A 27,298-nucleotide genomic window follows, 5' to 3' on the forward strand; every position below is an offset into this window, starting at 1 on the left:
CTTTAGGATTCTCATTAATTAAATTTATTTTCCACTCAAAGCCTATATTTAGAGTTAATACGGATCAATCACCATTCTATAATGACTTAAACAATATATCTTATGAACAGCTTTAAATGTATTTTCCTTCTCTGTACATTTGTTGAAGACAATAACAGTTTAACAACTGCAGGAATTTTTACCATGTCATCTTTCACGACTTTCTCAACCTTACAATCCCTAAATCTGCTGGCACACAAACCCTTGTTTTGGCCAAAAGTTGTTAAGTTTACTGCTGCCCGTATCCCTTACTTATTCTCTGCTCTCTATTCTTAGCAGTGTAGCGAAGCTTTGAGAAGTGTTTGTTGATGTTAATTTCATGATCTCTGTAGAACCAAGTCAAATAAATATGGATCAATTAATATGCAAGATTAATAAATCTAGGAATTATGTAAAACCAATGTATCCAAATTGTACCTAAGCTGATTAAAAACGGATTATTCTGCATTTTTTTGTGTTTATGCACACACACTCACAAACCTGCATATATATATATATCTGTAAAATAATATGTGACAATTATTTGGTAGCCAAGATAAAACTTTGAGTTTTGTATGCCGAGGTGGAAATCCACACCGCCATCTCTTCGGTTATCTGGCCATCTGAAAAACGCTATGAAAAAAATATACTGTTATATAAAGGGAAATTACTGTGTTATAGACTGCTACTTATACAAAAGCACTAATTCGGATGACCGCTAATTAAGATAAGGTTAAAAGTTCATAGTAAACATGTAAGCATGCCCGTTCATACGTTTTTACCAATACGTATATATATATATATATTGGCCTGCTCGTTTAGCCAGCGGGGTGGCGTCATTCGAAGGCTAAAACAATGCGAACGCATTGTGACCAGCAATGTGTAACTACATCTGATGGACTGGTCGGTCACGTGATCACGTTATATACACATATATATATATATATACATATATATATCACGTGATCACGTGACTGACCAGACCATCAGATGTTGCTACACATCGCTGGTCACAATGTGTTCGCATTGTTTTAGTCTTCGAATGACACCACCCCGCTGGCTAAGCAAGCAGGCCAACAGAAGAAAGAGTGGTGAAAAAGTACAGCAGGGATCACCATCCCCTGCCGGAGCATCGTGGGGCTTTTTTAGGTGTTTTCACTCAATAAACACACAACGCCCGGTCTGGGAATCGAAACCACGATCCTACGACCACGAGTCTGCTGCCCTAATCACTGGGCCATTGCGCCTCCACACATATATATACATACATATATATACATATATATATACATACATATATATATATACATATTATATGACGGAACGCACGCATCCATTTCTAAGTAAGATTGTTCTACATACATATATATATATATTTCGGAATGGTCACTTTGCCAGTTTAGCCAATATATATATATATATATATATGCATATATATATACATATATATACATCCTACTAAGTGACATTAGATTGTGAAACAGTCAAAAGCACTCACAACATTTCTGAATGTGGATAGCTTAATGCTATTGGGATTAGGGGTTAAAGTGAGAGAAGGACCCAGAACAAAATGTTGCTAGCTGTGGAGGAGTTTCATGACTATTTGCATTACAGATGAGGGTGGGAGTGGCTAGGGTAAAGCTGGGATAGAAATAATGGTGGTGAAGCATCAGGGTGGGTCCTTGAGGTACAGTGGGCGAGAACAGAATGTGTGGGTGGGTAAGAATTGCAAGATTGTATGGGGGTGGTCAGTGAGAAAATCCTTTATCTTTTACATGCTTCAGTCATTAGACTGCTGCCATGCTGGAGCACCGTCTTGAAAAATTTTTAGTCAAATGTATCAACCCCTGTACTTATTTTTTGAAAGCCTGGTCCTTATTGTATCGGTCTCTTTTTTTGCCGAACTGCTAAGTTACAGGGATGTAAACACACCAACATGAGTTGTCAACCTGTGAGATTTCCCTCTTGTATACTGCACTTGATTCAACTTATGTCCGATATTTCTCTCAATCCACCAACACTTTGTCATCCAAAAGAGCAAATTAGCTTTGAGTCTAAGACATTTATCCCCCATGGATGATGATTTAAAACTTCTTAATATATTGGAGTGGTGGTAATTAACCAAGGGTGGCGAGCTGGCAGAAACGTTAGCATGCCGGGCAAAATGCTTAGCAGTATTTCGTCTGCCACTACGTTCTGAGTTCAAATTCCACCGAGGTCGACTTTACCTTTCATCCTTTCGGGGTCGATAGGACATTCGAGGAAACCCATTTCTTGTCTGTCCTTAGTGTCTATTGCTCCTGCACATCTTCCAAAATAATCACTACTTTCTTCATTGGCCTTCCTGCTTATACCTATTTCTTTACTACCCACAAGGGGCTAAACACAGAAGGGACAAACAAGGACAGACAGACGGATTGAGTCGATTACATCGACCCTAGTGTGTAACTGGTATTTATTTAATCGACCCCGAAAGGATGAAAGGCAAAGTTGACCTCGGTGGAATTTGAACTCGGAACGTAGCGGCAGACGAAATACCGCTAGGCATTTTGCCCGGCATGCTAACGTTTCTGCCAGCTCGCCGCCTTCTTTGCGTGGAGCCTGGGTGTTTTGGCTCATAAACACACACATCGCCCAGTCTGAGATTCGAACCCATGATCCCTCGACCGCGAGTCCGCTGCTCTAACCACACGGCCATGTGCCTCCACCAGCCTTCCTACATACTTAGCAGGGCCATTTACCTGAAGGGCATAGAGTCCTTTCTGTTTTTCAGCTTACTAAAACTTTGGTCTTTGCTAAGTTCTCTTTAAAGTTTTGCTTCTGCCCAGAATGTCTTCTAATTTTGTTACAGATTCTGCTAGGAGAGCAAGTTCATCATCATCATCATATAGTAGTTCCCAAGGGCAGCTTGTTTTACATTCCTGTTACAACCTGGAGGATGATGAATAGGATGGGACTGAGAACCGAGTCCTGGTGAACTATATCAGTACTCTAAATACACTGCTGAACTCCTGACAGAACTCTTACCTTACTGACAGTACCCCTGTACATGGTTTGTATGGCTTCAGAAATGTTAGCACACCGGGCGAAATGCTTAGCGGTATTTCATCTGCCACTACGTTCTGAGTTCAAATTCCGCCGAGGTCGACTTTACCTTTCATTCTTTTGAGTTCGATAAATTAAGTACCAGTTACACACTGGGGTCGATATAATCGACTTAATCCATTTGTCTGTCCTTGTTTGTCCTCTCTGTGTTTAGCCCCTTGTGGGTAGTAAAGAAATAGGTATTTCGTCTGCTGCTACATTCTGAGTTCAAATTCTGTCGAGGTCAACTTTGTCTTTCATTCTTTTGGGGTCGATAAATTAAGTATGCACTGGGGTCGATGTAATCAACTTAATCCCTTTGTCTGTCCTTGTTTGTCCCCTCTGTGTGTAGCCCCTTGTGGGCAGTAAAGAAATAAGAAACCATTCCTCTGTCTTCAGCTTCCTCAGAGACCACCATATGACAGAGCGAAAGACTCTGTCAAAGACTTTCTCCAGGTCAATGGATGCCAAGCACAACAGTTCACTCTTAGCTAGCCTCTTGTGCAGTTGTGTAAGCTAGTGTCAGTAGTACTTTTCTCTGGCGCAGAACCAAACTGCATCTCGTCCAGTCTAATCCAATTCCTAATTAATTGGGCTATAATATTCTCCGTAACTTTCATGATCTGGTCCAGCAATTCAATACATCATCATCACTTAACGTCTGCCTTCCATGCTGGCATGGGTCTCTATAATTATTTTTAAGGCATCATATTTATCATCGAAACAGCTGACTATAATGCCACTACATCAGTCATTGGGTATGACACCTTCCCGCATAGCCTGATTAACTACGAGTGACTACACTGTATCCTGTTCTGCCAGATACTTTAAGCATCTTGGTACCAATTCCTGATGGACCAGGGGCCTTCCCTGTCTTCATATCCTTAAATGCCTTGTCTGTCATATTGCTGTTAACTAGGATACTGGTCCCTGTTGAGGAGACTCTTCATGCATGCATACATACATACACAACAGGCTTCTTTCAGTTTCTTATTTCTTTATTGTCCACAAGGGGCTAAACAAGGACAGACAAAGGGATAAAGATGAGAACATCGATCCCAGTGTGTAACTGGTACTTAATTTATCGACCTCGAAAGGATGAAAGGCAAAGCCAACCTCGGCGGAATTTGAACTCAGAACGTAACGGCAGATGAAATACCACTAAGCATTTCGCCCGATGTGCTAACGTTTCTGCCAGCTTGCCACCTTTCAGTTTCTGCCCACCAAATCTACCCACAACGTTCTGGTTGGTCCAGGTCCATAGAAACAAACACTTGCCCAAGGTGTCATAATGAGACTGAATCCCAAACTATGAGGTTGGGAAGCACACATTTTAGCCTCCCAACCATGCCCATACCTATTGTATATAAATAAATATTCAGAACATATGTGAATATTTTGAAAGAATGCTTTTATTGAAAAGATCACTGTAGCAAATAATTTCAACACTTTACACACAGTTGTGGTTACATAAATTACTTGAAGATTACTACCACACAGTTACATCTTTTGTCCTGTGGCAGGTACATGTATATGTAATTGACTTTTTTGAGAGAAAGATTCATCACAGATATTAGAGCTAGTGGTGCTTTTGTGGAAGGTTAAGTGACCTGCCTAAGAAAATGATTTGAGCCGCTCTCCGGCTATCTATCTGTGGCTTTATATAGCTATGGTAAGACCTCACCTGGAATTTGCATCGCCGGTCTGGAACCCCTATCTTGCCCAGGATATCAATCATCTGGAAGCCGTTCAGCAATGTGCAACCAAAAGAATACCCTCCATCAGGCATCTGCCATATTCTGAACGCCTTACTTCCCTGGGCATGGATACATTGAAACTCTGATGTCTGGCAGCTGACTTGGCAGACACCCATAAAATTATCAACCAGCTTACAAACAATAACTCTGAGCACCTTTTCAAACTCCACCCGTCTAACACCCGTGGACATATTTACAAAGTCAGAAAACAGCACAGCTCCCATGACTTTCGGAAACATTTTTTCACGCTAAGAGTTGCTGAAGCATGGAACAAACTGCCGGCATCAGTTGTTAGTTGTCAGAGCACTGCATCTTCAAAACTTCCATGCTTCCTGAGATTCGCCAACACTACACCTGATTTTCTCCCCTCCATACACACACAAGCATGTATCTGACTCATACACTGTTCACTTCCCAGACATTTGTACATTACTGCATGTACTTTATATGCACTTTTGACAAGTTGTGGTGCACCTGAGCACTGTATACAATAATTTCATTATTATTATTATTATTTTATATGGTTTCTCTCCTGTATGAATATACGTGTCTAGATATTTTACTTTCTACATAGAATGATTTCTCATAGATATCACAAGGACATGATTTTACTCTCGTATGAATATATTTGTGCATAGTTAAGCTGTCTGTGTGAGAGAATGATTTCTTACAGATATCACAGTGGAATGGCTTTTCCTCTGTGAATTCGCTTATGTTTGGTTAAGCTACCCATAACAGCGAACGACTTGCCACAAATATCACAGCAATGTTGTTTCTCTCCTGTATGAATGAATTGATGTTGAGTTAAGGTACTTGTATGAGAGAATGATTTACCACAGATATCACAGCGATATGGTTTCTCTCCTGTATGAATACGATTGTGTTGGGTTACATTACCTTTATAAGAGAATGATTTACCACAGATATCGCAGTGGTATGGTTTCTCTCCTGTATGAATATACTTGTGTACAGTTAAGTAACATTGTCGAAAGAATGACTTGCCACAGATATCACAGCGATATGGCTTGTCTCCTGTATGAATGCATTTGTGTTGAGCTAAGCTACCTACTTGAGCAAATGATTTACCACAGATATCACAGTGAAATGGCTTCTCTCCCGTATGAATCCTTTTGTGGTTAGTTAAGCTAGTCATTTGAGAGAATGACACACCACAAATATCACAGGGATATGGCTTTTCTCCTGTATGAATAATTTTGTGTTTATTTAAGCTGCTTGTATGAGAGAAGGATTTACCACAGATATTACAGATGTATGGCTTTTCTCCTGTATGAGTAAACTTGTGCCTAGTTAAGTAACGTTTTAAAGAAAACGATTTATTACAGATATCACAGTGATACGGTTTGTTGCCTGTGTGAAGATATTTGTGTGTAGTTAAGTGGTTTATTTGAGAGAATGATTTACCACAGATGTCACAGACACCAGAATTTCCCTCAGTATGAACCTGTTTGTGATTAGTCAAGTGATTCTTAAGAGAGAAGGATTTGCCACAGATACTGCACTGATATGGTTTTTCTCCCGTATGAATAAACTTATGTGTATGTAGAACAGCTTTTTGAGAAAATGATTGACCACAGATATCACAGTGATATGGTTTCTTTCCGGTATGAATATACTTGTGTGCAGTTAAATGGTTTCTTTGAGAAAAAGATTTATCACAGACATCACAGTGATATGGTTTCTCTCCTGTATGAATACGTTTATGCTTAGTTACAGCACTTCCTTCAGAGAATGATTTTCCACAGATATCACAGTGATATGGCTTGTCTCCTGTATGAGTACGTTTGTGACTAGTTAAGCTACTTGTACAAGAAAACGATCTACCACAGATATCACACTGATATGGCTTTTCTCCTGTATGAATGCGTATATGTTTAGTTAGGTGATCGTTTTTTGAAAATGATTTACCGCAGATACCACAATAATATGGTTTTTCTCCTGTATGAATTCGCTGGTGTTCAGTAAGACCATGTTTTTGGGAGAATGACTTTTTACAGACATTGCAGTTATACGAAGATTTTCCTACCAATCTTGACATTACTTCAGGAGAAAAAAAAAAAAAATTCAGTCCTTTATTTTCTTACAAATTTTAGTTTCATGTAATTTTTCTCCATTCACCACATAAGACGGATATTTGTCTTATTTGTAGATTTTAGTCATAACAAAATTTTTCTTTGTTGCATTTCTTTCAATTGTAAAATCTGTTGCTATCTGAAGATGCTGTGAACTCCTATGTGTAAATTTGTCCAAGCTTAGTTAAAATTCAGAATCATCTTGAACACATTCCACACAGTGAAGCTGAGAAATTTCTCTAGTAATCCTTGTTCAGAAGAAATATTTCACAATAATTCACCATAGATTCATATAAAGAGGGTTATATCTGTTCTGTTGAATATTTCCCCTTAATAGTGAAATGTTGAAAGTGTCAATACATCTGAAGTTCAATGTCATCCGATGTTCTGAAATGATAGAGAAACAGAATAAGACATGGAGGATAATTAAGAAGATGAGACTGGATTGTGGGAATTTTACTATATTTCAATATTGAAACACTGTAGAGATGTAAACTTGCACCTGAACAAATGAATGTGGTTAAGATATATTCCCATTTCTCTGATTTAAAGATGTGTGTGTAGAGCAGTGGTTTTCAACCAGGGTTCTGCGGAACCTTAGGGTTCCACCAGTACAGTCCAGGGGTTCCGCAAGAAGTTACAAAACTGCTAAAATCGGCAGTAATTTTTAATTCTCCTGTGCAGATCATCATCATCATCATCGTTTAACGTCCGTTCTCCATGCTAGCATGGGTTGGACAGTTCGACCGGGGATCTGGGAAGCCAGAAGGCTGCACCAGGCTCCAGTCTTATCTGGCAATGTTTCTACAGCTGGATGCCCTTCCTAACGCCAACCACTCCGTGAGTGTAGTGGGTGCTTTTTACGTGCCACCTGCACAGGTGCCAGGCGAGTCTGGCAACGGCCACGGTCGGATTGGTGCATTTTACGTGCCAGCATAAGACTATTAAATTATTGCACAGGGGTTCCTCGAGCCAGTGGAATGTTTCCTTGGGGTTCCGCTCCAGCAAAACGTTTGAAAAGCACTGGTGTAGAGAGATGTCCCTTTTGAGGCAGATATCAACAAAGCACTCAGTTTTAAATGAATCTGGTTAACAATATCCAACAATCAGACACCAATAAATGCAAGTAGAATATGCATCCAAGGTAATCCTTTATGTCTGATGAGAAGATCCAAAAATCATTTAGAGGAATTCTAAGAAATTCAGAGTAATAGACAACAAGAATACGGCTAGAGAAAATCGTGTAAATGTAGAATTCACCATGCAAAGCTGATGATAGTTTCTGTTGTATTAACAGAAGATGTCATTGAAATTTATATTTCCTTGGGTCATCCCATAAATCATGTGGTCTTTTTATACATCTTTTATTTTTCAAAGCTAAGATAAAAAAAGGTATTTTTTTAATCTAAAATATATTCTTTTTCGTTTTGCAAGATTCTTGATGTGAAACCGTGTATTGAAACAGATATTGTTGCATTTGGGGATGGTCATGTTGACAGTTTAGCCAATAAAAACACATGCACTATATATTTGGCGTTAATTTGCTTCAGCTTTATTTATTTTTACGTTAATCGTTAGTAAGGAGAGACACACAAATAAGAAAGAAGAAAGCAAAGGACCACTGATGAGGTCACAGAAGTGTGATGAAGAACTCTGGCCAAAATACAATTAACGTAAAAATAAATAAAGCTGAAGCAAATTAACACCAAATATATAGTGTGTGTGTTTTATTGGGTAAACTGACAACATGACCATCCCCAAATACAACAATATTCTCCTTCATTTTCTACAATGCTCTTCCATCTCTCTGGTAGACTTGCAAAGCATCTCTAACAAAATTCACTTGTCCATGACGAAAAATACTCCTCCAGTATTGTTCTGACCATGTCTACAGAATTCATATTTTTCTGTCCAAATGATTCTGAAGACTGCAGAATAAATGATAATCAGATGAGGCAATGTCTGGTGAATATGGTAGGTGGGGCATCGTTTCCCATTCAAACTCCTCCAGCCTTTGGAATGTCATCCTTACTGTATGTAGCTGAGCATTATCCTGATAGAAGAACGCCATTTGTCTTGAAACCAAAAAAATGGTCATTTTCCAATGACATACAAGTACCAATGACTGGTTGAATGACCAAATTCATGCTTCCCTGCTAGTTCCTCAACACTTACAATGGGATTTTGTTGCACCAGGGTTTGCAGAACATCCTTGTCGAGCTCTACAGATCTTCCAAGAGGAGGCAAATCTTCTAGGCTGTAGTTTCCGGCTCAGAATTTCTGGAACCACCATTGACACTGGCTTTCACTTATTGTCCAATCCCCATATACTGAATTAATATTCCTCGCACTTTCCATTGCATTGTTGCCTTTATTGAACTCATAAAGCAAAATATGCTGAATATGCTCCTTTGTCCCTTCCATTATAGCTTTGAAAAAATAACTGATAAAATCGAACTGCACCTTTCAAAACTTGCACTAAGAATAAGAACAAGGTAAAATTAGTACATGCTTTTATAGTAAATATATATATATATATGTATGTGTGTGTATACGTTTGTGTGTCTGTCCCCCCAACATTGCTTGACAACCAATGCTGGTGTGTTTACGTCCCCGTAACTTAGTGGTTTGGCAAAAGAGACTAATAGGATAAGTATTCCAAAGAATAAGTCCTGGGGTCGATTTGCTCGACTAAAGGTGGTGCTCCAGCATGGTCACAGTCAAATGACTGAAACAAGTAAAAGAGTAATGAGTATTGTTTTGAATTAATCGTCCATTATCTCGTAGTCTTGAGATTTCAATGAGGTGGTCATTTATTTCTCAAATAACATTGTAGGGTAGGAGGGAGAGGCCAGACCTGGCCAGCTTGAACATAAAACAGATAAAATATTTGGGCCAGATGTGGCCAGTTTAAATGCTAAAGGGTTTAAAATGATGATATCAATCATCATCATCGTTTAACGTCCGCTTTCCATGCTAGCGTGGGTTGGACGATTTGACTGAGGTCTGGCGAACCAGATGGCTGCACCAGACTCCAATCTGATCTGGCAGAGTTTCTACAGCTGGATGCCCTTTCTAATGCCAACCACTCCAAGAGTGTAGTGGGTGCTTTTACGTGCCACCAGCACGAGGGCCAGTCAGGTGCTTTTTATGTGCCACCTGCACAGGAGCCAGTCCAGCGGCACTGGCAACGACCTCGCTCGAATGATTTTTCACGTGCCACCAGCACAAGTGCCAGTAAGGTGACACGGGTAACGATCACGCTCGAATGGTGTTTTGTATGTGCCATTGGTACGGAGGCCAGCTTGTTGCTCTAGCAGCAATCACGCTTGTATGGTACTCTTAGCGCTCCACTAGCACGGATGCCAGTCATCGAATTTGATTTCGATTTTGATATATTTTATATATATTTAATGATGAATTAACTGGTTACAGTTGTTGGGAGGGGCACACAAGACCAGTTTATTGTGAGAAGAATGGATGGTGGTAATGTTGTATGAGTAAATATCATCAAAGCATTATGCAACATCATTTTTTTTGCTTAGTCTTGCCTCACATGGTGGGTGGCAAATATACTGCAACCTTTCAGTAATTATGTAGGTTGGTACCATTAATAAAGCAACTGGTTTAACTATTTCCAGAGTCCAGTTTAATTTTATCGTCAAATCAGAATACCTAAGCAAGTGTACCCCACCCAGACATTTGTTTCTATATAACTTTCAAAGGCTATATTTTAAAGAAATTTTCTACAAATAGATGCAGGTGTGGCTGTGTGGTAAGAAGCTTGCTTCCCAACTACATGGTTCTGGGTTCAATCCCACTGTGTGGCACCTTGAGCAAGTGTTCTACTTTAGCCTTGGGCCGACCAAAGCCTTGTGAGTTGATTTCATAGACAGAAACTGAAGCAAGCCTGTCATATATATACAGAGTAACAAAGATGTAGTAAAAATTCCTCATTGCGCCCCACCCCTACACGTTCAAATATGCTTGTGGCACGGGTTCGAATGCGTGTCACAGCATATTTGAACTGGTAACAACACTGTATTTATACACGTCACTACTTAGCGCTCCCACAATGAAATAAAATTATGAGATATATGCCAGTATGTAATCTTTTACACATTAAATTCCGATATAATCGTAATGTACATCATCTGAGAGGTAAATTGTAAAAACACTTGGCATTCTTTCGATATAACTCGACAAAACTATAACACTTCCGTGGAAGCAAATGACAGTTCGATTCTGTTGTCTGCCTGGAAATTTGCGGATTTTACATACACACGTGAACAGGTAAGAACAAATATGCAAGGCTTGCTGGCATAATTTCGTTATATCTATACTCCACAAACCACGGAAATACCCGAAGTGAAATGTCTCGACCTTGTCGAGCGATATCGAAGGAATGCCAAAAATTTCATTTTAAAAAATATCAATTTTTCTGGAGGTTATAAGGAAAACAAATCGGTGGCGGTTGGAGACATGTGGAAGTTATGGCGTTGGATTTTGCCGAGTTCGTCCTTTCAAATTCAAAGTATTAATATAGAAAGATTACCCAAACAGATATACGTAAAACAAACCGTATACAATAAATATGTTTATATAGATGTAGTACTTACATCTGTAGAGAGAGATTCAACGCAGAAAATGGGACAATAAGTTGAAGTTGGCAGAACTTACATCAGAATGGACAATGACAGTTTCGAAAGAGTCAACAAACGTTTGTAACGTGAAAGGATCTATCATCGAAGCACTGGCAGGGTGTCGAGATCCTTTCTAGTCACATACAAAAATTCTTGTAGAAAACAAACAGACGAAACTCAGGTTAAAGGTGAACAGACAACTTGGTTTATTGATTCATGGTTGTACGTTGTCTGATGGGGGAATAGACAGCCTCTGATATACTGCTGGTGTTGGTCGTTGAGGTTGGTTGAAGTTGGTGTGTGGCTGTCAGAGCCAGGAAAACCGTGACCGATCGCAGTGCTGTCTTGAGCCGAAGAGAGAGATTTGAGGTTCGCGGGCTCGAGAGATGTTTTCCCGCACATGCGCATGGGGAAGACTTCCGGTGGCCACCCGGAAGTAGTCCCATTCTGCGCATGCGCGCCGAACCCTACACTGTAGCATCACTACAGGGCTCCCCTCCGAGTGCGAAGTACGGCAACCAGAATATTGTGGTGGTGCTGCAGAAAACAGAAGGCTTGCCGATCCCCCAGAAGACTTGGTACATACTATTACAATAAGAAACATTTAAAGTTAAATGTAAATTGTTTTTGAAAGTTTCTTGGGCCAATGCACTGTTCTGCCCGATTTTGTAACATACGGTGTGCTCGGGGCACCCGTTGACGGCGAGGGTGGTGTTGTAGGAGCCGGTGAAGGTGTTGTGCAGGTGAAGGCGTTTGTGCAGGTGAAGGCGTTTGTGCAGGTGAAAGTGTTGTTAAAGGTGCATAGGTGGGTGTGTCAAGGTTGTCATCAAAAGATGAAGACGTCTCAAAATGTGCTTTTTTAAACGGTCCACGGAAACGGTCTCCGAACGACCATTTATCTCAATCGTGAAAACCTTGGTGTGCGAGAAAGCACACGAAAAGGTCCTTTATAGGAGAGAAACAAGTGGGCCCTTCACAGAATCGTCCCGAACAAAAACATGCGACCAGGTGTTCATATCCGGTGGAAGATGGGACGGTGGAGATTGCTTTCTGGGAAGCATGGGCGGAAGGTTTGAAAAATACTCCCGCAGTCTGGTGACATAGGTCGCCGGATCATGGGGCGAAGGGAAGTGTCTGGCACCAACATCGTACCGGGCAATGCCAGTGTGGTACCATACAGCAGCTCTGCAGCAGAAAACCCCAGGTCTGCCTTGACAGCAGTCCGACAGCCGAGAAGCACAATGGGCAGAAATTCGATCCAGGACTGTGGGTCCGAAGAGGCACGAAGAGCGGCCTTGAGCTGTCTATGGAACCGCTCAACCAATCCATTAGACGCTGGATGGTAGCTTGTGGTGTGGATATGGTGCATACCCAAAATTCGCAACAATTCGCGAAATAGCGAGGCCTCAAACTGTCGTCCACGATCAGTTGTCAATCGGGACGGGACTCCGAAGCGAGAAATCCAGTTTGAAACGAAAGCTCGCGCAACAGTCTCAGCAGAAATGTCTGCTATCGGAATGGCTTCTGGCCAGCGGGAGAAACGATCGACACAAGTTAATAGATAAGAGAACCCGCGACTCACAGGCCATGGTCCAACCAGATCGATGTGGACATGGCGAAAACGGGCCTCCGTGGGGAAAATTGTCCAGCGGGCGACGAACGTGCCGTTGAATCTTGGATCGTTGACACTTGGAGCAGGTGCGTGTCCAACAAGTAATTGTGCGACGCATATTCGGCCAGAAAACCGAGCAGTGATTAGTTTGAGGGTGGCAGCGATGCCAGGATGTGATAAGGAGTGCAGTGCTTCAAACACTGAGTGTGATGGGTCTCAGGCACCAGTGGCCTGGGAGATCCAGTTGAAGTGTCACAAAGAATGGTGCCTTCGGCTGACGGAAGCGGAAGGTAGGAAAACTGGCAACTGGAGAACTTGGGAGAAGTTAAATCTAACGACGCCAAAGGTGGCTGCTCCTGCGATATGGCAGCTAAGTCGATAGCAGCAGGAGACGAAAGGGCGCAAACTGGAAGGCGAGAGAGAGCGTCAGCAGGAACGTTCTCTTTTCCAGGTATGTGTCGAATGTTGCTAGTAAATTGAGAGATAAAATCCAGGTGCCGAAAAGCACGGGGTGAGAGTTTGTCCGTTTTTGAAAACAGGGCAAACGTAAGGGGCTTGTGATCCGTATAGATCACAAAATCTCGCCCTTCAAGTTGATGCTGGAAATGACGAACCGATCGGTAGATAGATCGCTAGGAGCTCACGATCAAAGGTGCTGTATCGTCGTTCAGCTGGTTGCAGTTGACGGGAAAAGAAGGCTAGAGGTCGAACATGGTCATCCACTGTGTGTTGTAACACAGCGCCAATCGCAGTGTCCGATGCGTCCACAGTCAAAGAGAGAGAAGCACCAGGAACTGGATGTGCAAGCAAAGAAACAGAAGCCAGCTCCTTCTTAATGGACTCAAAGGCTGTCACTGCCTCAACAGAGAGGGTGACTTGACTGTCCTTCTAGGAGAGTCCTTTAACAGCCTGGTGAGAGGTAGCAGCTTATCTGCACAACCGGGAATGAAGCGTCGGTAGAAATTGACCATCCCTAGATAATGCCTGAGGGCGCAAGGAAGTGGGGGGTGCGATGCGTTGAATGGCATCGACTTTTGACGAGAGGGGGCTGATTCCCGTTGAATCAATATGATGCCCTAGAAAATCTAGGGAAGAGCGTCCGAAAACACACTTGTCGGGGTTTATGCGTATGCTATACGCGCGAAGACGCTGGAAGAGTTGAGAAAGGTGCCGGAGATGATTTTCTCGTGTGTCGCTCGCAATGAGTATGTCATCGACATAGGCAAACACAAAATCAAGACCGCGGACAACCTCATCAATGAAACGCTGGAAGGTGCTAGTAGCATTCCGCAAACCGAAACTCATGTAAAAAACTCAAAACACCCAACGGGGTAGTGATTGCAGTTTTTGGAACGTCGGCTGGGTTGACCGGTATTTGGTGGTAAGCGCGTATCAGATCGACCTTCGAAAAAATGGTACAACCATGGAGATTTGCTGTAAAGTCCTGGAGATTTCTAATCGGATAGCGATCGGCTATTGTGACGGCCTTGAGGCGCGTCGATAGTCTCCAACCGGGCGAAAATCAGACTCGCCCTTTCGCGCCAAATGAAGGGGAGATGCCCATGGGCTGGTGGAGGGGCGTATAAGGCCAAGTTGAAGCATGTGCTCAAACTCGGCTCTGGCCGTTTTAAGTCGGTCTGGCGCTAGGCGCCGGGGGCGTGAGAATACCGGTGGCCCATTGGTGGTGATGAAATGGAGGGTCGAGTGGGTGGGATTTTCCGTTTAAAGGCAATGTCCACTAGCTCCGGAAATGAAACCAAAAGAGAGTGAAAAGGGTCTCCAGAGGTGGCAACAAAGAATGTCGGGCTAAGGACCGCAGTGGTGGAACTCCCAGTCGGTGTAGAGAGCGACGTCGTGCTATCAAGAAGCCTCCGACGCCTGACATCCACCAATAGGTTAAACCTATCCAGGAAATCAGCGCCGAGAATAGGATGTGGGATGTCAGCGATGACGAAAACCCATCGAAAGTCTCGACGAAGGTTGAGTTGAGGCGCAGCGAAATCTGACCGTAAGTGGTTATGGGAGACGAGTCAATAGCATGCAAGACAATCGAAGCGCTTCGGCTTGTCTGCAGCCAGACGAAGGGGCCAGATGCTGCTGCAACAGGAGCCGGTGTCTACCATGAAGAATGTCTTCGACACCAGATCTTTTACATAGAATGCACGATGTTTGGGAAACGAGATGGAAGAAGGTGACGTGCTCACCTCCTCCGGATTTAGTTTTCCGAGGGCTTGAAAGTGCACGGCTGGGTACACCGATCTGCCCTTTTGGTAGAGCGACTACGACTGCGTTGTCGGCGCTCGATCGCACGGGATAGATCGTCGATTCGCCGCGTGAGCGCATCAATCCGCTCGGCTAGTGAAATTTTCGCAGGGCCCCCTATACATGCACAGAGGCCTCGCGATGGAGATGGATTCGGAAATTCCAGTATTCCATCGGCCATCGTGGCAATCTGAATATTGCTCTCCCCCGAACGTGTGTTGCGGCGGAGGATTTCTGCTTTCACAGACGCGTATGTGGCATCCGGGTGGGGACTTATTATTAGATCCCTGATCGATGCGGCGAGTCGGGGATGTAAGCCGGAATATAGCAGGTGCAACTGCTGCTGTGGAGAAATGGCATGTGCATCAAAATACCACTCCACTTGGGCAAACCACAGGCCCATATCCCCGTAAATGAAGGCAAACCTGAAGCCATGCCTTTGTCGGAAGGAATCTGTGAGAAGGGGGCAGAAGGTATGGTCTAGAAGTGGAGAGAGAACACGTGGAACCGAGAAGGCAATTCAAAATTGTGTTTGTGTGTGCACCTCGTGGGTAGCAAAAAAAGGAATAGGTGTGTACAAGGAAAACAAAATACAGAAAAGGAAAAAAAAAATGAATGTGTGTGTGTTTTCTTTTTTCTTTGGTTTTTTTTTTTTTTGTACTGTGTGCGATGAATAAGGCTATTTGACCCACCTCGCCGTGCTGAAAAGGAGAAAATAGGAAAATAAATGTGAATTTCCGCGCTCTTCGGCCCCAAAAAAAAAACCTGTTCGCTGTGTCTTTTTCTATCCTGTTCTTTTTCATCACGTCGGGGTCACCAATTGTAACGTGAAAGGATCTATCATCGAAGCACTGGCAGGGTGTCGAGATCCTTTCTAGTCACATACAAAAATTCTTGTAGAAAACAAACAGACGAAACTCAGGTTAAAGGTGAACAGACAACTTGGTTTATTGATTCATGGTTGTACGTTGTCTGATGGGGGAATAGACAGCCTCTGATATACTGCTGGTGTTGGTCGTTGAGGTTGGTTGAAGTTGGTGTGTGGCTGTCAGAGCCAGGAAAACCGTGACCGATCGCAGTGCTGTCTTGAGCCGAAGAGAGAGATTTGAGGTTCGCGGGCTCGAGAGATGTTTTCCCGCACATGCGCATGGGGAAGACTTCCGGTGGCCACCCGGAAGTAGTCCCATTCTGCGCATGCGCGCCGAACCCTACACTGTAGCATCACTACACGTTGATTTATATTTTTCAGTTCAACATAATAAATAATGCTGAACCTATTATTCTACACTGTTAATTACGAATCATTTAAATTTAACTGGATCCTATTAAATGTCAGTTGTAAAGTGGAACTGTTCAATTAATACAGATACGTATGAAACAAAAGCAGGCAATAACGATTAATTGGGAAAATTTAGCAATTAGCGGACAGGGGAAATAACTCTACTTTGAAACTTAACCTTAAACGGCAGAAATGTCAAATAGGCGAAAAAAAAAAAAAATCTTTTTCTTAATGGTAATTCTTTCAATATATATTTTCTCTTTAAACAAATACAAAAAACTATTGTTAGTCGGATCTTTTCCTTTTGAACGGCACTTTTCAACACAATTTCTAGTTAACTAAACACTTTTAAACTTCGTATACTGGTAGAATGTGTTTTAAAACATCATTTTTTCTTGGTTTTATTGAGAAAATTCTATAGTTTGTAAGATATTTCGTCTGAAATTTCGAGCATTTCGGCAATTTCCCATTTTCCGTAGCGGAGTCGTATGAAATTGTCACCCATAATTATAACCCTAGTATCGATCTATTGCATTTCAATCTATTTTAGATTTATGGTGAGAGTGAGGGGTGGGGGAAGGGTTTTTTTTCTTCGCAAGTGTAAATAAACCCAATCTGTTTCTTAAACGAAGGACATATTCATACAGCATGGTATGTTTTCACCCCAAATGGAGGTCAGCGATTGGTTAAAATTGCTGAAATGCTCGAAATTTCAGACGAAATATTTTACAAACTATAGAATTTTCTCAATAAAGCCAAGAAAAAAATGTTTTATAAACACATTCTACCAGTATATGAAGTTTAAAAGTGTTTAGTTAACTAGAAATTGTGTTGACATCTGCCGTTCAAAAGGAAAAGATCCACAAATACAAAAACCTATTGTTAGTCTCTTGCCCCATAAAATTTACAATGTCATTATCAAAAAGTGTCGTAAAATATTCACTTTGCATCCAGCAGGATCATCACCATCATCAAACCCATTGGATGATGAAGGAAAGTCATAAAAAAATTTTGCTGTATAAATCTCGAATTTGTGATTTTATTTTGTCGGATGCAGCCCGGAATTTTGTCAGTGAACAGGTCGCGGTCTCAAAGCAACGAAAATATTTTGGCAAATTAAATTTAAATGTTGAAGTGAATCTAACGGTTTTGTGTGTTTCTTAAATGGCATATAAACACCTTCCACGCTGCGATTTTATCTCTCTCTTTGATAAGAGCCATTTTCGTTTACTTAAAGGGTCACTTTAATGAAGTAGACACACGGACATCAGTTATTGATGGCCGTACAATTTAGAAATTTTTGAAACATAAATTGATGATGCCCTCTATTTAAGGCTTAAATATGCCCTAGTACACTTTATATAGTTCAGGGCCTAACTCTTTTACTTGGTTCAGTAATTTAACTGTGGCCATGCTGGAGCATCGCCTTTAGTCGAGCAAATCGACCCCAGGGCTTATTCTTTGTAAGCCTAGTACTTATTCTATCAGTCTCTTTTGCCGAACCGCTAAGTTACGGGGACGTAAACACACCAGCATCGGTTGTCAAGTGATGTTGGGGGGACAAACAGACACACAAACATATACACACACATACATATACACAGATATACGACAGGCTTCTTTCAGTTTCCGTCTACCAAATCCACTCACAAGGCTTTGGTCGGCCCGAGACTACAGTAGAAGACACTTGCCCATGGTGCCATGCAGTGGGACTGAACCCGGAACCATGTGGTTTGTAAGCAAGCTACTTACCACACACCCACTCCTTCGCCTATGTGGTAAGTAGCTTGTTTACCAACCACATGGTTCCGGGTTCAGTCCCACTGCGTGGCACCTTGGGCAAGTGTCTTCTACTATAGCCTCGGGCCGACCAAAGCCCTGTGAGTGGATTTGGTAGACGGAAACTGAAAGAAGCCCGTCGTATATATGTATGAGTGTGTGTATGTCTGTGTATGTCCTCCTAGCATTGCTTGACAACCAATGCTGGTGTGTTTATGTCCCCGTTACTTAGCGGTTTGGCAAAAGAGACCGATAGAATAAGTACTGGGCTTACAAAAGAATAAGTCCCGGGATCGAGTTGCTCGATTAAAGGCGGTGCTCCAGCATGGCCGCAGTCAAATGATTGAAACAAGTAAAAGAGTATTTATTTTATTATAAATGCAAAACAACACCACAGAGGAATCAACGTAAACTTAAATAATAAATCACAATAGGTGAACCATGGTGAGGGATAACTGTGTGTATATATATATATATATAATATATATATATATATATATATACACAGTGGAGGCGCAATGGCCCAGTGGTTAGGGCAGCGGACTCGCGGTCGTAGGATCGCGGTTTCGATTCCCAGACCGGGCGTTGTGAGTGTTTATTGAGCGAAAACACCTAAAGCTCCACGAGGCTCCGGCAGGGGGTGGTGGTGATCCCTGCTGTACTCTTTCGCCACAACTTTCTCTCACTCTTACTTCCTGTTTCTGTTGTACCTGTATTTCAAGGGGCCGGCCTTGTCACTCTCTCTGTCACGCTGAATATCCCCGAGAACTACGTTAAGGGTGCACGTGTCTGTGGAGTGCTCAGCCACTTACACGTTAATTTCACGAGCAGGCTGTTCCGTTGATTCGGATCAACCGGAACCCTTATCGTCGTAACCGACGGAGTGCTTCCATCCACATATACACAGAAAGGGAGATGTTGGGATATAAAAGGGGAAAAATGGAGCTACAGTGAGAGGGGCATGATGGTAGAAATGAGAAGACATTGAGGAATGATAACAGATAAGGGAGGTGTTAAGAATGGGGTGTAGCAGAAGAGAGAAAGAGAGAGAGTTGGGGGAGACAAAGATGGGAAGAGAGAGAATGAGAAAGAGGAGAAAAGGAAAGAGATGGAGAGACAAAGAGAAGCAGAGAGAGAGAGATGCGGAAATGAAGAGGGGAAGAGACTGATGGGGAGACGAAGAAGGAGATGGGGAGAAAAAGAGGGGAAGAGAGAGAGATGGGGAGAAAAAGATGGGAAGAGAGAGGAGAAAGAGATAGAGAGGAGAAAAAAAAGAGAGAGAGGAGAAAAAAAAGAGAGAGAGAAAGCACTTGAGGAGATGATTCTGTCATAATGGTGTGTTAAAACACCTGGAAGTCATAGACAGGTGACATGACACACCTCCGACCGAGTTTGGTAAGGATGAATGGGATGTAGCAGACGAGAGAGAGAAATATTTTCAGGTGTTTTAACAACCAGTGCCATGAGGGAGTTGTCCCCCAAATGCTAAACCACAGCCAACTGGCAAACAAACAAAACACATTGAGCATTTGTGATTCACAATGTTTACAACACTACAACTGCTTTTCATTTCTTATTGAAACACTACATTCTCCATTAACTTTCGCATAATTCCATTGTCCCTCTTGTGTCCCTAGTTTGCATTGGGTACACAGTATAGAATTTCTGCCTACACCTTTCCTGCATATTGAGAAGGGCCATTTTTCTGACGGGAGTAGAATCCTACATATTTTTTCCTGCTTTCTAGATCTTCGGTCTTTCCTATGTTTAAGCCCTTTGAATTCAGGTTTTGCATCCACACCTGGAATTTCTTTTATAATTCTGTCACAGATTCTGCTATGAGAACATGATCATCTGTCCTAGAGAAGCTGGTCTTAAATTCTTTTGCAATGACATAGAGCAGTGGTTCCCAAAGTTTTTCAGGCTGCTGACCCCTTGACACCCAGGCCACATTCCTAGTGCTCACACCCCAACTAACCATCACAAACATAGACCCCTTTCTGTATCAAATCCAAAGCAACATTATTTCACATATAAAAGCTAACCTAATCAACCCATTATTTTGTTTTTACATAAATTACCACCCCATTTTTTACACGAATTGCTACCCCATTATTACCCACTTTTCTTCAACGCCCTCTTACGAATTACCATCTCCCCCAGGGGTGCAATGCTGCCCACTTTGGGAACTACTGACTTGAATGAGAAAGGATTGAGAACCAAGCCCTGATGAACTCCTTGAACACTGAATTCATCACTGTACTCATAGCTGACCCTTACCCTACTGACAGTACCCCTGTTCAGGGCTTGTACAGCTCTAACAAGCAATTTGTCTATTAACCTCCTTAGAGACCATCAGATAACAAAGCAAAGGATTCTGTTGAAGGCTTTCTTGAGGTCAATGAATGCTAAGTGCAATTTTTAAAAACTCTTAGCTTGATACTTCTGCCGCTGTCTCACTAGGAACATGACATCTTTAGCATGCCTCCCTGTAACAAAACCAAACTACATTTCAGTTAGTCTAATTCCATTTTGAATGAAATGATTTGTGTTGGGTATCAAAATGCTTTTCAATGATCTGTGAACACTGTAAAAGCTGTGAGATGTGACGTGGACAGCAGCAATGGAGGATATGAAGTCGAGCGCAAGCAGGGCCACAGTGGGTATTCTGACAGTAATGCATGTGGGAATTCATCCCCACATCTTTGAACAGGGCTTGAGGCTCAATTCAGATTTTTTAGGTGAAGCTGCTGGAGACTGATGAATCCCTGGCAGGAGAGGGTTGCAGGTAGGCCATATGTGTGGTGGCAGGATTTAGTTCCTTGCCATATAGGCGTAGGAGTGGCTGTGTGGTAAGTAGCTTGCTAACCAACCACATGGTCCCGGGTTCAGTCCCACTGCGTGGCATCTTGGGCAAGTGTCTTCTGCTATAGCCCCGGGCCGACCAATGCCTTGTGAGTGGATTTGGTAGACGGAAACTGAAAGAAGCCTGTCGTATATATGTATATATATATATATGTATGTGTGTGTTTGTGTGTCTGCTGTGTTTGTCCCCCTAGCATTGCTTGACAACCGATGCTGGTGTGCTTACGTCCCCGTCACTTAGCGGTTCGGCAAAAGAGACCGATAGAATAAGTACTGGGCTTACAAAGAATAAGTCCCGGGGTCGATTTGCTCGACTAAAGGCGGTGCTCCAGCATGGCCGCAGTTAAAATGACTGAAACAAGTAAAAGAGTAAAAGAGTAAAGAGTATATCTTTTGGAAAGAGTCAGAAGAGGTTCTCAGAGAATTTCTTCCACTTCACCAGCCCCCAATTTCTGGCTTTCTAATTCCCATTTGATTGTAATCTGATGAGTGACCATGTGTGGGTTGCAGTTGAGAAAGAAACCAACCACTCTGCTTGCAACAGCAAGGCCGAACTGGTGGCCAAGACCAAGAAGGTGTTCAAAGATCTTCTCAGGGACACATTGAGGATTGCATGTGCTGGGTTTTGGAACCATCTTGAAGCCATGGTAGAAGCTGAGGTTGTCCACTTAAGTAAACTGTTACCTCCCAGCCATAATCTAGTTGATTTTTTTTACTTTTAAAATACATTTGATTTTTGGATAGTATATTGTGTTTTCAAGTTTATGTATTTGTTTTTTGCAAGATTCTTGATGGGAATTGTGTGTTGAAACAGATATTGTTGTCCTCGGGGATGGTCATATTTTGCCAATTAAATATAAGCACTATATATATTTGGTCTTAAGCTTTAACCAAATCAGAACCAAAATCGAAGTCGATCAACATCAATGGAAATTGCAGCTGTGATACCAGTGCCGGTGGCACGTAAGCGAACCATCCGATCGTGGCCGTTGCCAGTGCTGCCTCGACTGGCCTCCATGCCGGTGGCACGTAAAAAGCACCATCCGATCGTGGCCATTGCCAGCCTCGCGTGACACGTAAAAAGCACCATCCGACCATGGCTGTTTGCCAGCCCCGTCTGGCACCTGTGCCAGTGGCACGTAAAAAGCACCCACTACACTCACGGAGTGGTTGGCGTTAGGAAGGGCATCCAGCTGTAGAAACATTGCCAGATAAGACTGGAGCCTGGTGCAGCCTTCTGGCTTCCCAGACCCCAGTTGAACCATCCAACCCATGCCAGCATGGAAAGCGGATACTAAATGATGATGATGATGATAGTGAGCTGGCATAATCGTTAGCACGCTGGATGAAATGCTTAGCCATTGCTACATTCTGAGTTCAAATTCCACAGAGGTCAACTTTGTCTTTCATCCTTTCAGGATCGATAAATTAAGTACCAGTTATGCATTGGGATCAATGCAATCGACCATCCCCCTCCTCCAAATTTCAGGTCCTGTACCCATAATAGAAAGAATTATTATTTTAGTGTTCTTTTTCTGAAGTCTTTTGTCACACATCCTGTGACCTCTTCAGCGACTCTCCAACCCACGTGTTGCCTCTTGTTCCATCTAGTCCATTCTGTCTTTCTGAGAAGAGACATATAGAATGGAGAATTGCTGAAGAGGTCACAGGATGTGTGACAAAAGATTTCAGGCAAAGGACACAAAACAAAAAACAATATCAAAGCTGAAATGAAGAACGAATACATAGTGTATGTGGTTAATTGACAATGATTTGTGTTGGGTCGATAAATTAAGTACCAGTTGTGTACTGGGGTCAATGTAATTGACTAGTCCCTGCCCCCAAAATTTCAGGCTTTGAGTAGAAAAGAATTGTTAGCATGCTGCCGCTGAGGTCAACTTTGCCTTTCATCCTTTTGGGGTCGATAAACTAAGTACTCTTGGGCTTTTCCTTTTATGCAAACTGTTGGATTTCACCTGAACATCCTGTAAACCAGCAATGGATTGAAAATATCAAAACATTCACCTCTTTTACTTGTTTCAGTCATTTGACTGTGGCCATGTTGGAGCGCCACCTTTAGTTGAAGAAATCGATCCCAGGACTTATTCTTTGTAAGCCTAGAACTTATTCTATTAGTCTCTTTTGCCGAACTGCTAAGTTACGGGGACGTAAACACACCGGCATCGGTTGTCAAGCGATGTTGGGGGACCAACACAGACACACACACATACATATATATGAGTGTGTGTGTGTATATACATATATACGATGGGCTTCTTTCAGTTTCCGTCTACCAAATCCACTCAAAGGGCTTTGGTCAGCTCGAAACTATAGTAGAAGACACTTGCCCAAGGTGCCACACAATGAGACTGAACCCAGAACCATGTGGTTGGTAAGCAAGTTACTTACCACACAGCCACTCCTGCGCCTATCTACTAAATTCTGCAAAATCAAGGAAGCAATCTGATCAGTAATTAAAAAACTATAACGATGCTCTACCTCTCTCAAGCAAATAATTATTTGAGATGCATTTAATTATGGTGCTTTCAGTGATAAACCAATTTTGGAAAATAGTAATTTAACTGTTCAGGAAATTACATCCAATAAATAATATAAGACTTTAAATTTTATAGGAATTTTATAAAATTACATTTCCATTTACGTATAAATGCAAATATTGTGTCACAAATTTCAGTGATTTTTACATGAATTTCACAAAAATTTCTTCTTTTTTACTTCTATTGATTGAGAATGTTTTTAACAAATCATCTCAATGTCTTGTGTATAATAGTTTATGTCTAATAACAAGGTTTTTGAATGAGAATAATTTTCCATGAATTGCACATTTATAAGGTTTTACCTGTGTTTTTTCCCCAATTGATATTAATGAAACAATGATGGCAGTGAGTTGGCAGAGTCATTAGAGTGTCAGACAAACTGCTGCTAAGCATTTCATCTGACTCTTTGTTCTGAGTTCAAATCTCACCAAGGTCTACTTTGCCTTTTTTCCTTTCGGGATCGATAAAATAAGTACCAGTGAAGTACTGGGGTTGATATAATTGACTAAACCCCTCCTTAAAATTGCAGGCCTTGCACCATTTAGAATTGTGAACTGGCAGAATCGTTATGGTGTCGGACAAAATGCTTAGAGGTATTTCTTCCAGCTCCTTACATTCTGAGTTCAAAACCTGCCAAGGGCAACTTTGGTTTTCCTCTTTTGCGAGTTTATAAAATAAAGAATCAGTCAAAAGCCGGAGTCAATGAGATCGATTGGCCATCTCCCACAAAATTTCAGTCCTTGAGCTTACTGTAGACAAATATGAATGAGATTGTGATAGTTGCTAGCTAGCAGCTGCCAAGGTTGACTTAGCCTTTCATCCTTTAGGGGTCGATAAATTAAGTACCAGTTGTGTACTGGGGTCAATGTAATTGACTAGTCCCCGCCCCCAAAATTTCAGGCTTTGAGTAGAAAAGAATTGTTAGCATGCTGCCGCTGAGGTCAACTTTGCCTTTCATCCTTTTGGGATCGATAAACTAAGTACCAGTGAAACACTGGGGTCAATGTAATCGACTAGTCCCTGCCTCCCAAATTTCATGACTGGTGCCTTGAGTAGAAATGAATTGTTAGCATGCTGGACAAAATGTTTTGTGGTATTTCTTCAGACATTTTATATTCTGAGTTCAAATGTGCTTTTCATCATTTTGGGGTTGGGGTCGATAAAATATAGTATCAGCCAAGTACTGGGACCCCTTACCCGACCCCTAAATACAAGAGAAAATTATTGATGAGATTGTGCTACAATAAAAAACTTTAATGAGGACTACATTTTTTCCCCTTTTCTTTTTACTGTAACCACAAGACTTGAAATTTTAGGGTACGGGGTTGTCAATTACCTCAACCCCAATGCTTGACTAGTACTAATTTTATTGACCCTGAAAGGATGAGAGGCAAAGTAGACCTTGGTGGAATTTAAACCCAGAATGTAAAACCGGAAGAAATACCACTAAGTATTATGTTTGGTGCAGTAATAATTGTGCCAGCTTGCCACCTTATCATAATGACAAAGAATGGTTACAAGATCTTTCAGCAAGGTGTATTTGTGGATAACAAGATTACAATTCAGAGTCATATCTACCGTATTTCACACTAATAGTTTTTTCTTCTTAAGCCTGTATTCAAACTTGTGGATGACAAGAAAAGACTAATTCACACTAAATTTTTCTCACGTATTTCATTCACAATAACATTTTGTTAACCACAAGTTTATAATTTACAAATATTTTTACAAAAAAGTCTCTCTCAAATGCAAATACATTTGTAGATTACAAGATGAGAATGATTCCCTTTACATTTCACCATGATAGATATTGTCTTATGTGTGTACACAATGTTGGACTAGAAATTTACATTTGCAAGACCATTTCTGGTGTTTCGCGATTAAGAGGCTTCCGTTCGGTGTGGATCTGTTTGTGTCTTGTTAAGTGACTGTTGGTGATAAAAGATTTCCCACAGACCTCACAGCTGTACGGTTTTTCTCCCGTGTGGCTGCGGATGTGAGTGACAAGATGGGAATTATTCATGTAAGACTTCCCACACACCTCACAGTGATAGGGTTTTTCCCCAGTGTGACTTCGTTTGTGGATGACAAGATTCGAATTATTAGAAAAAGACTTTTCACATATATCGCAATGAAACAGTTTTTCCCTGTTGTGTATTCGTTTGTGACTGATTAAATAACTATTATCGATAAAAGCTTTCCCACACACTTTGCAATGATAGGGTTTTTCCCCTGTATGGATTCGTTTGTGGACAACAAAGTTCGAATTATAATTGAAAGATTTGCCACATGTCTCACAATGAAAAGGTTTTTCTCCCGTGTGGATAATTTTATGCCTTGTTAAATTACTGTTATTAACGAAAGACTTCCCACATATTACACAGTGGAAGGACTTCTCCCCAGTATGGGCCCTTTTGTGGGTCATTAATTTGGTGTTAGACACAAACGACTTTTCGCATATTTCACAACGGAAAGGTTTTTCTCCGGTGTGACTACGAATGTGGGTGACAAGATTCGAGTTTTTCGTGAACGATCGTTCACATATCTGACAGTGGAACAGTTTCTCTTCGTTATGTATTCTTCTGTGGCTTGTCAAGTAATTATTGCCGACGAATGATTTCCCACAGATTTCACAGTGATACGGTTTTTCCCCAGTATGTATTCGTCTGTGGATAACAAGTTTCGAATTATAATTGAAAGATTTCCCACAGACTTCACAGTGAAAAGTCTTTCCTCCTGCGTGAATTCGATTATGACTTGTCAAGTCGCTGTTCGAGACAAAAGACTTCTCACAAATGAGACACTGGAACGATTTCGACCCCATGTGTATTCTTCTGTGTCTGTTTAAATCGCCGTTGGAGGCAAAACATTTCCCACATATCTCACAACAGTAGGATTTTTCTCCCGTGTGTACCAAGTTGTGTCTGGTTAACTTACTGTTCGAAACAAAGGCTTTCCCGCAGACTTCACAGCGGAAAACTTTTACCTTGTGTATTTCTGTGTGTGTGAATAATTCATGTTCTGAAAAAAAGGTTTTACTGCAAATATCGCAGCGATATTCCGTGATATTTCTCTGATCCGTGAATGCTTCTTCGCATGAAGGCTTCTCACCATTGAATGTCTCTGGAACGGAATCGACATCGTTAAAAACCGTTTTATCAGAAGTATTAACGTCTTCCATATTAATTAACCAGGAATTCTTAAAAGCAGAAGAAATGTCTGTGACTATGATCGATTATGGTTGAGTTTCTTGCCTTGGATATCTCTGAATTCTGTTTACATGATTAAATCCAATTAACAGAATTAAATGTCAAGCTGGGAGGCAGGCGGTGTCGACCATCAAATTTCCCT

General features: G+C 41.6%; 4 protein-coding genes across 12 annotated transcripts in view; 1 reads left to right on the top strand and 3 right to left on the bottom strand.

Annotated features, from left to right (window-relative positions):
- LOC115225829 (gastrula zinc finger protein XlCGF49.1-like) overlaps positions 1 to 9,909 on the bottom strand; it is a 65,317-nt gene extending 55,408 nt beyond the window's left edge. Inside the window, exons 1-2 of one of the 2 annotated variants that reach the window (XM_036514658.1) lie at positions 9,893 to 9,909; positions 7,644 to 7,651 (exon numbers count right to left, since the gene is read on the bottom strand). The gene's annotated coding sequence lies outside the window, so the exon portion shown is untranslated. Of the gene's footprint in view, positions 1 to 7,633; positions 7,667 to 9,892 lie in introns of those variants that run through there. The other variant, XM_036514657.1, reaches the window with a different exon arrangement.
- The window catches only part of LOC118760833 (gastrula zinc finger protein XlCGF49.1-like), a 43,191-nt gene extending 28,887 nt beyond the window's left edge, over positions 1 to 14,304 (top strand). For all 6 annotated transcript variants that reach the window (XM_036514659.1, XM_036514662.1, XM_029796760.2 and 3 more), the window contains 2 exons: positions 6,760 to 6,765; positions 14,294 to 14,304. The gene's annotated coding sequence lies outside the window, so the exon portion shown is untranslated. The remainder of the gene's footprint in view (positions 1 to 6,759; positions 6,766 to 14,293) is intronic.
- LOC115225682 (zinc finger protein 85-like) lies at positions 5,378 to 11,675 on the bottom strand. Of its 3 annotated transcripts, none has more exons than XM_036514648.1 (3): positions 11,569 to 11,675; positions 6,457 to 7,336; positions 5,378 to 6,288 (listed from the first exon to the last, which is right to left on the bottom strand). In XM_036514648.1, the coding sequence occupies exons 2-3, from the start codon at positions 6,913 to 6,915 to the stop codon at positions 5,536 to 5,538; spliced, it is 1,212 nt and encodes a 403-aa protein (XP_036370541.1). In that variant the 5' UTR covers positions 6,916 to 7,336; positions 11,569 to 11,675; the 3' UTR covers positions 5,378 to 5,535. The 3 variants fall into 3 exon arrangements, with proteins under 3 accessions (XP_036370541.1, XP_036370542.1, XP_036370540.1); XM_036514649.1 differs by having other exon boundaries at positions 5,378 to 5,736; positions 5,989 to 7,336; XM_036514647.1 differs by having other exon boundaries at positions 5,378 to 7,336.
- On the bottom strand, positions 11,368 to 27,298 carry LOC115225683 (zinc finger protein OZF-like). The gene is made up of 3 exons (XM_029796598.2): positions 25,773 to 27,298; positions 12,984 to 12,990; positions 11,368 to 11,383 (listed from the first exon to the last, which is right to left on the bottom strand). The coding sequence occupies exon 1, from the start codon at positions 27,126 to 27,128 to the stop codon at positions 25,794 to 25,796; it is 1,335 nt and encodes a 444-aa protein (XP_029652458.1). The 5' UTR covers positions 27,129 to 27,298; the 3' UTR covers positions 11,368 to 11,383; positions 12,984 to 12,990; positions 25,773 to 25,793.

The sequence above is a fragment of the Octopus sinensis genome, linkage group LG28 (assembly GCF_006345805.1).
Source record: "Octopus sinensis linkage group LG28, ASM634580v1, whole genome shotgun sequence".
Classification (NCBI taxonomy): Eukaryota; Metazoa; Mollusca; class Cephalopoda; order Octopoda; family Octopodidae; genus Octopus; species Octopus sinensis.

What these genes read in the sequence shown, in the direction of transcription:
- LOC115225682 (XM_036514647.1), bottom strand. Translation starts at nt 6,915, where the DNA reads ATGTCAAGATTGGTAGGAAAATCTTCGTATAACTGCAATGTCTGTAAA.
- LOC115225683 (XM_029796598.2), bottom strand. Translation starts at nt 27,128, where the DNA reads ATGGAAGACGTTAATACTTCTGATAAAACGGTTTTTAACGATGTCGAT.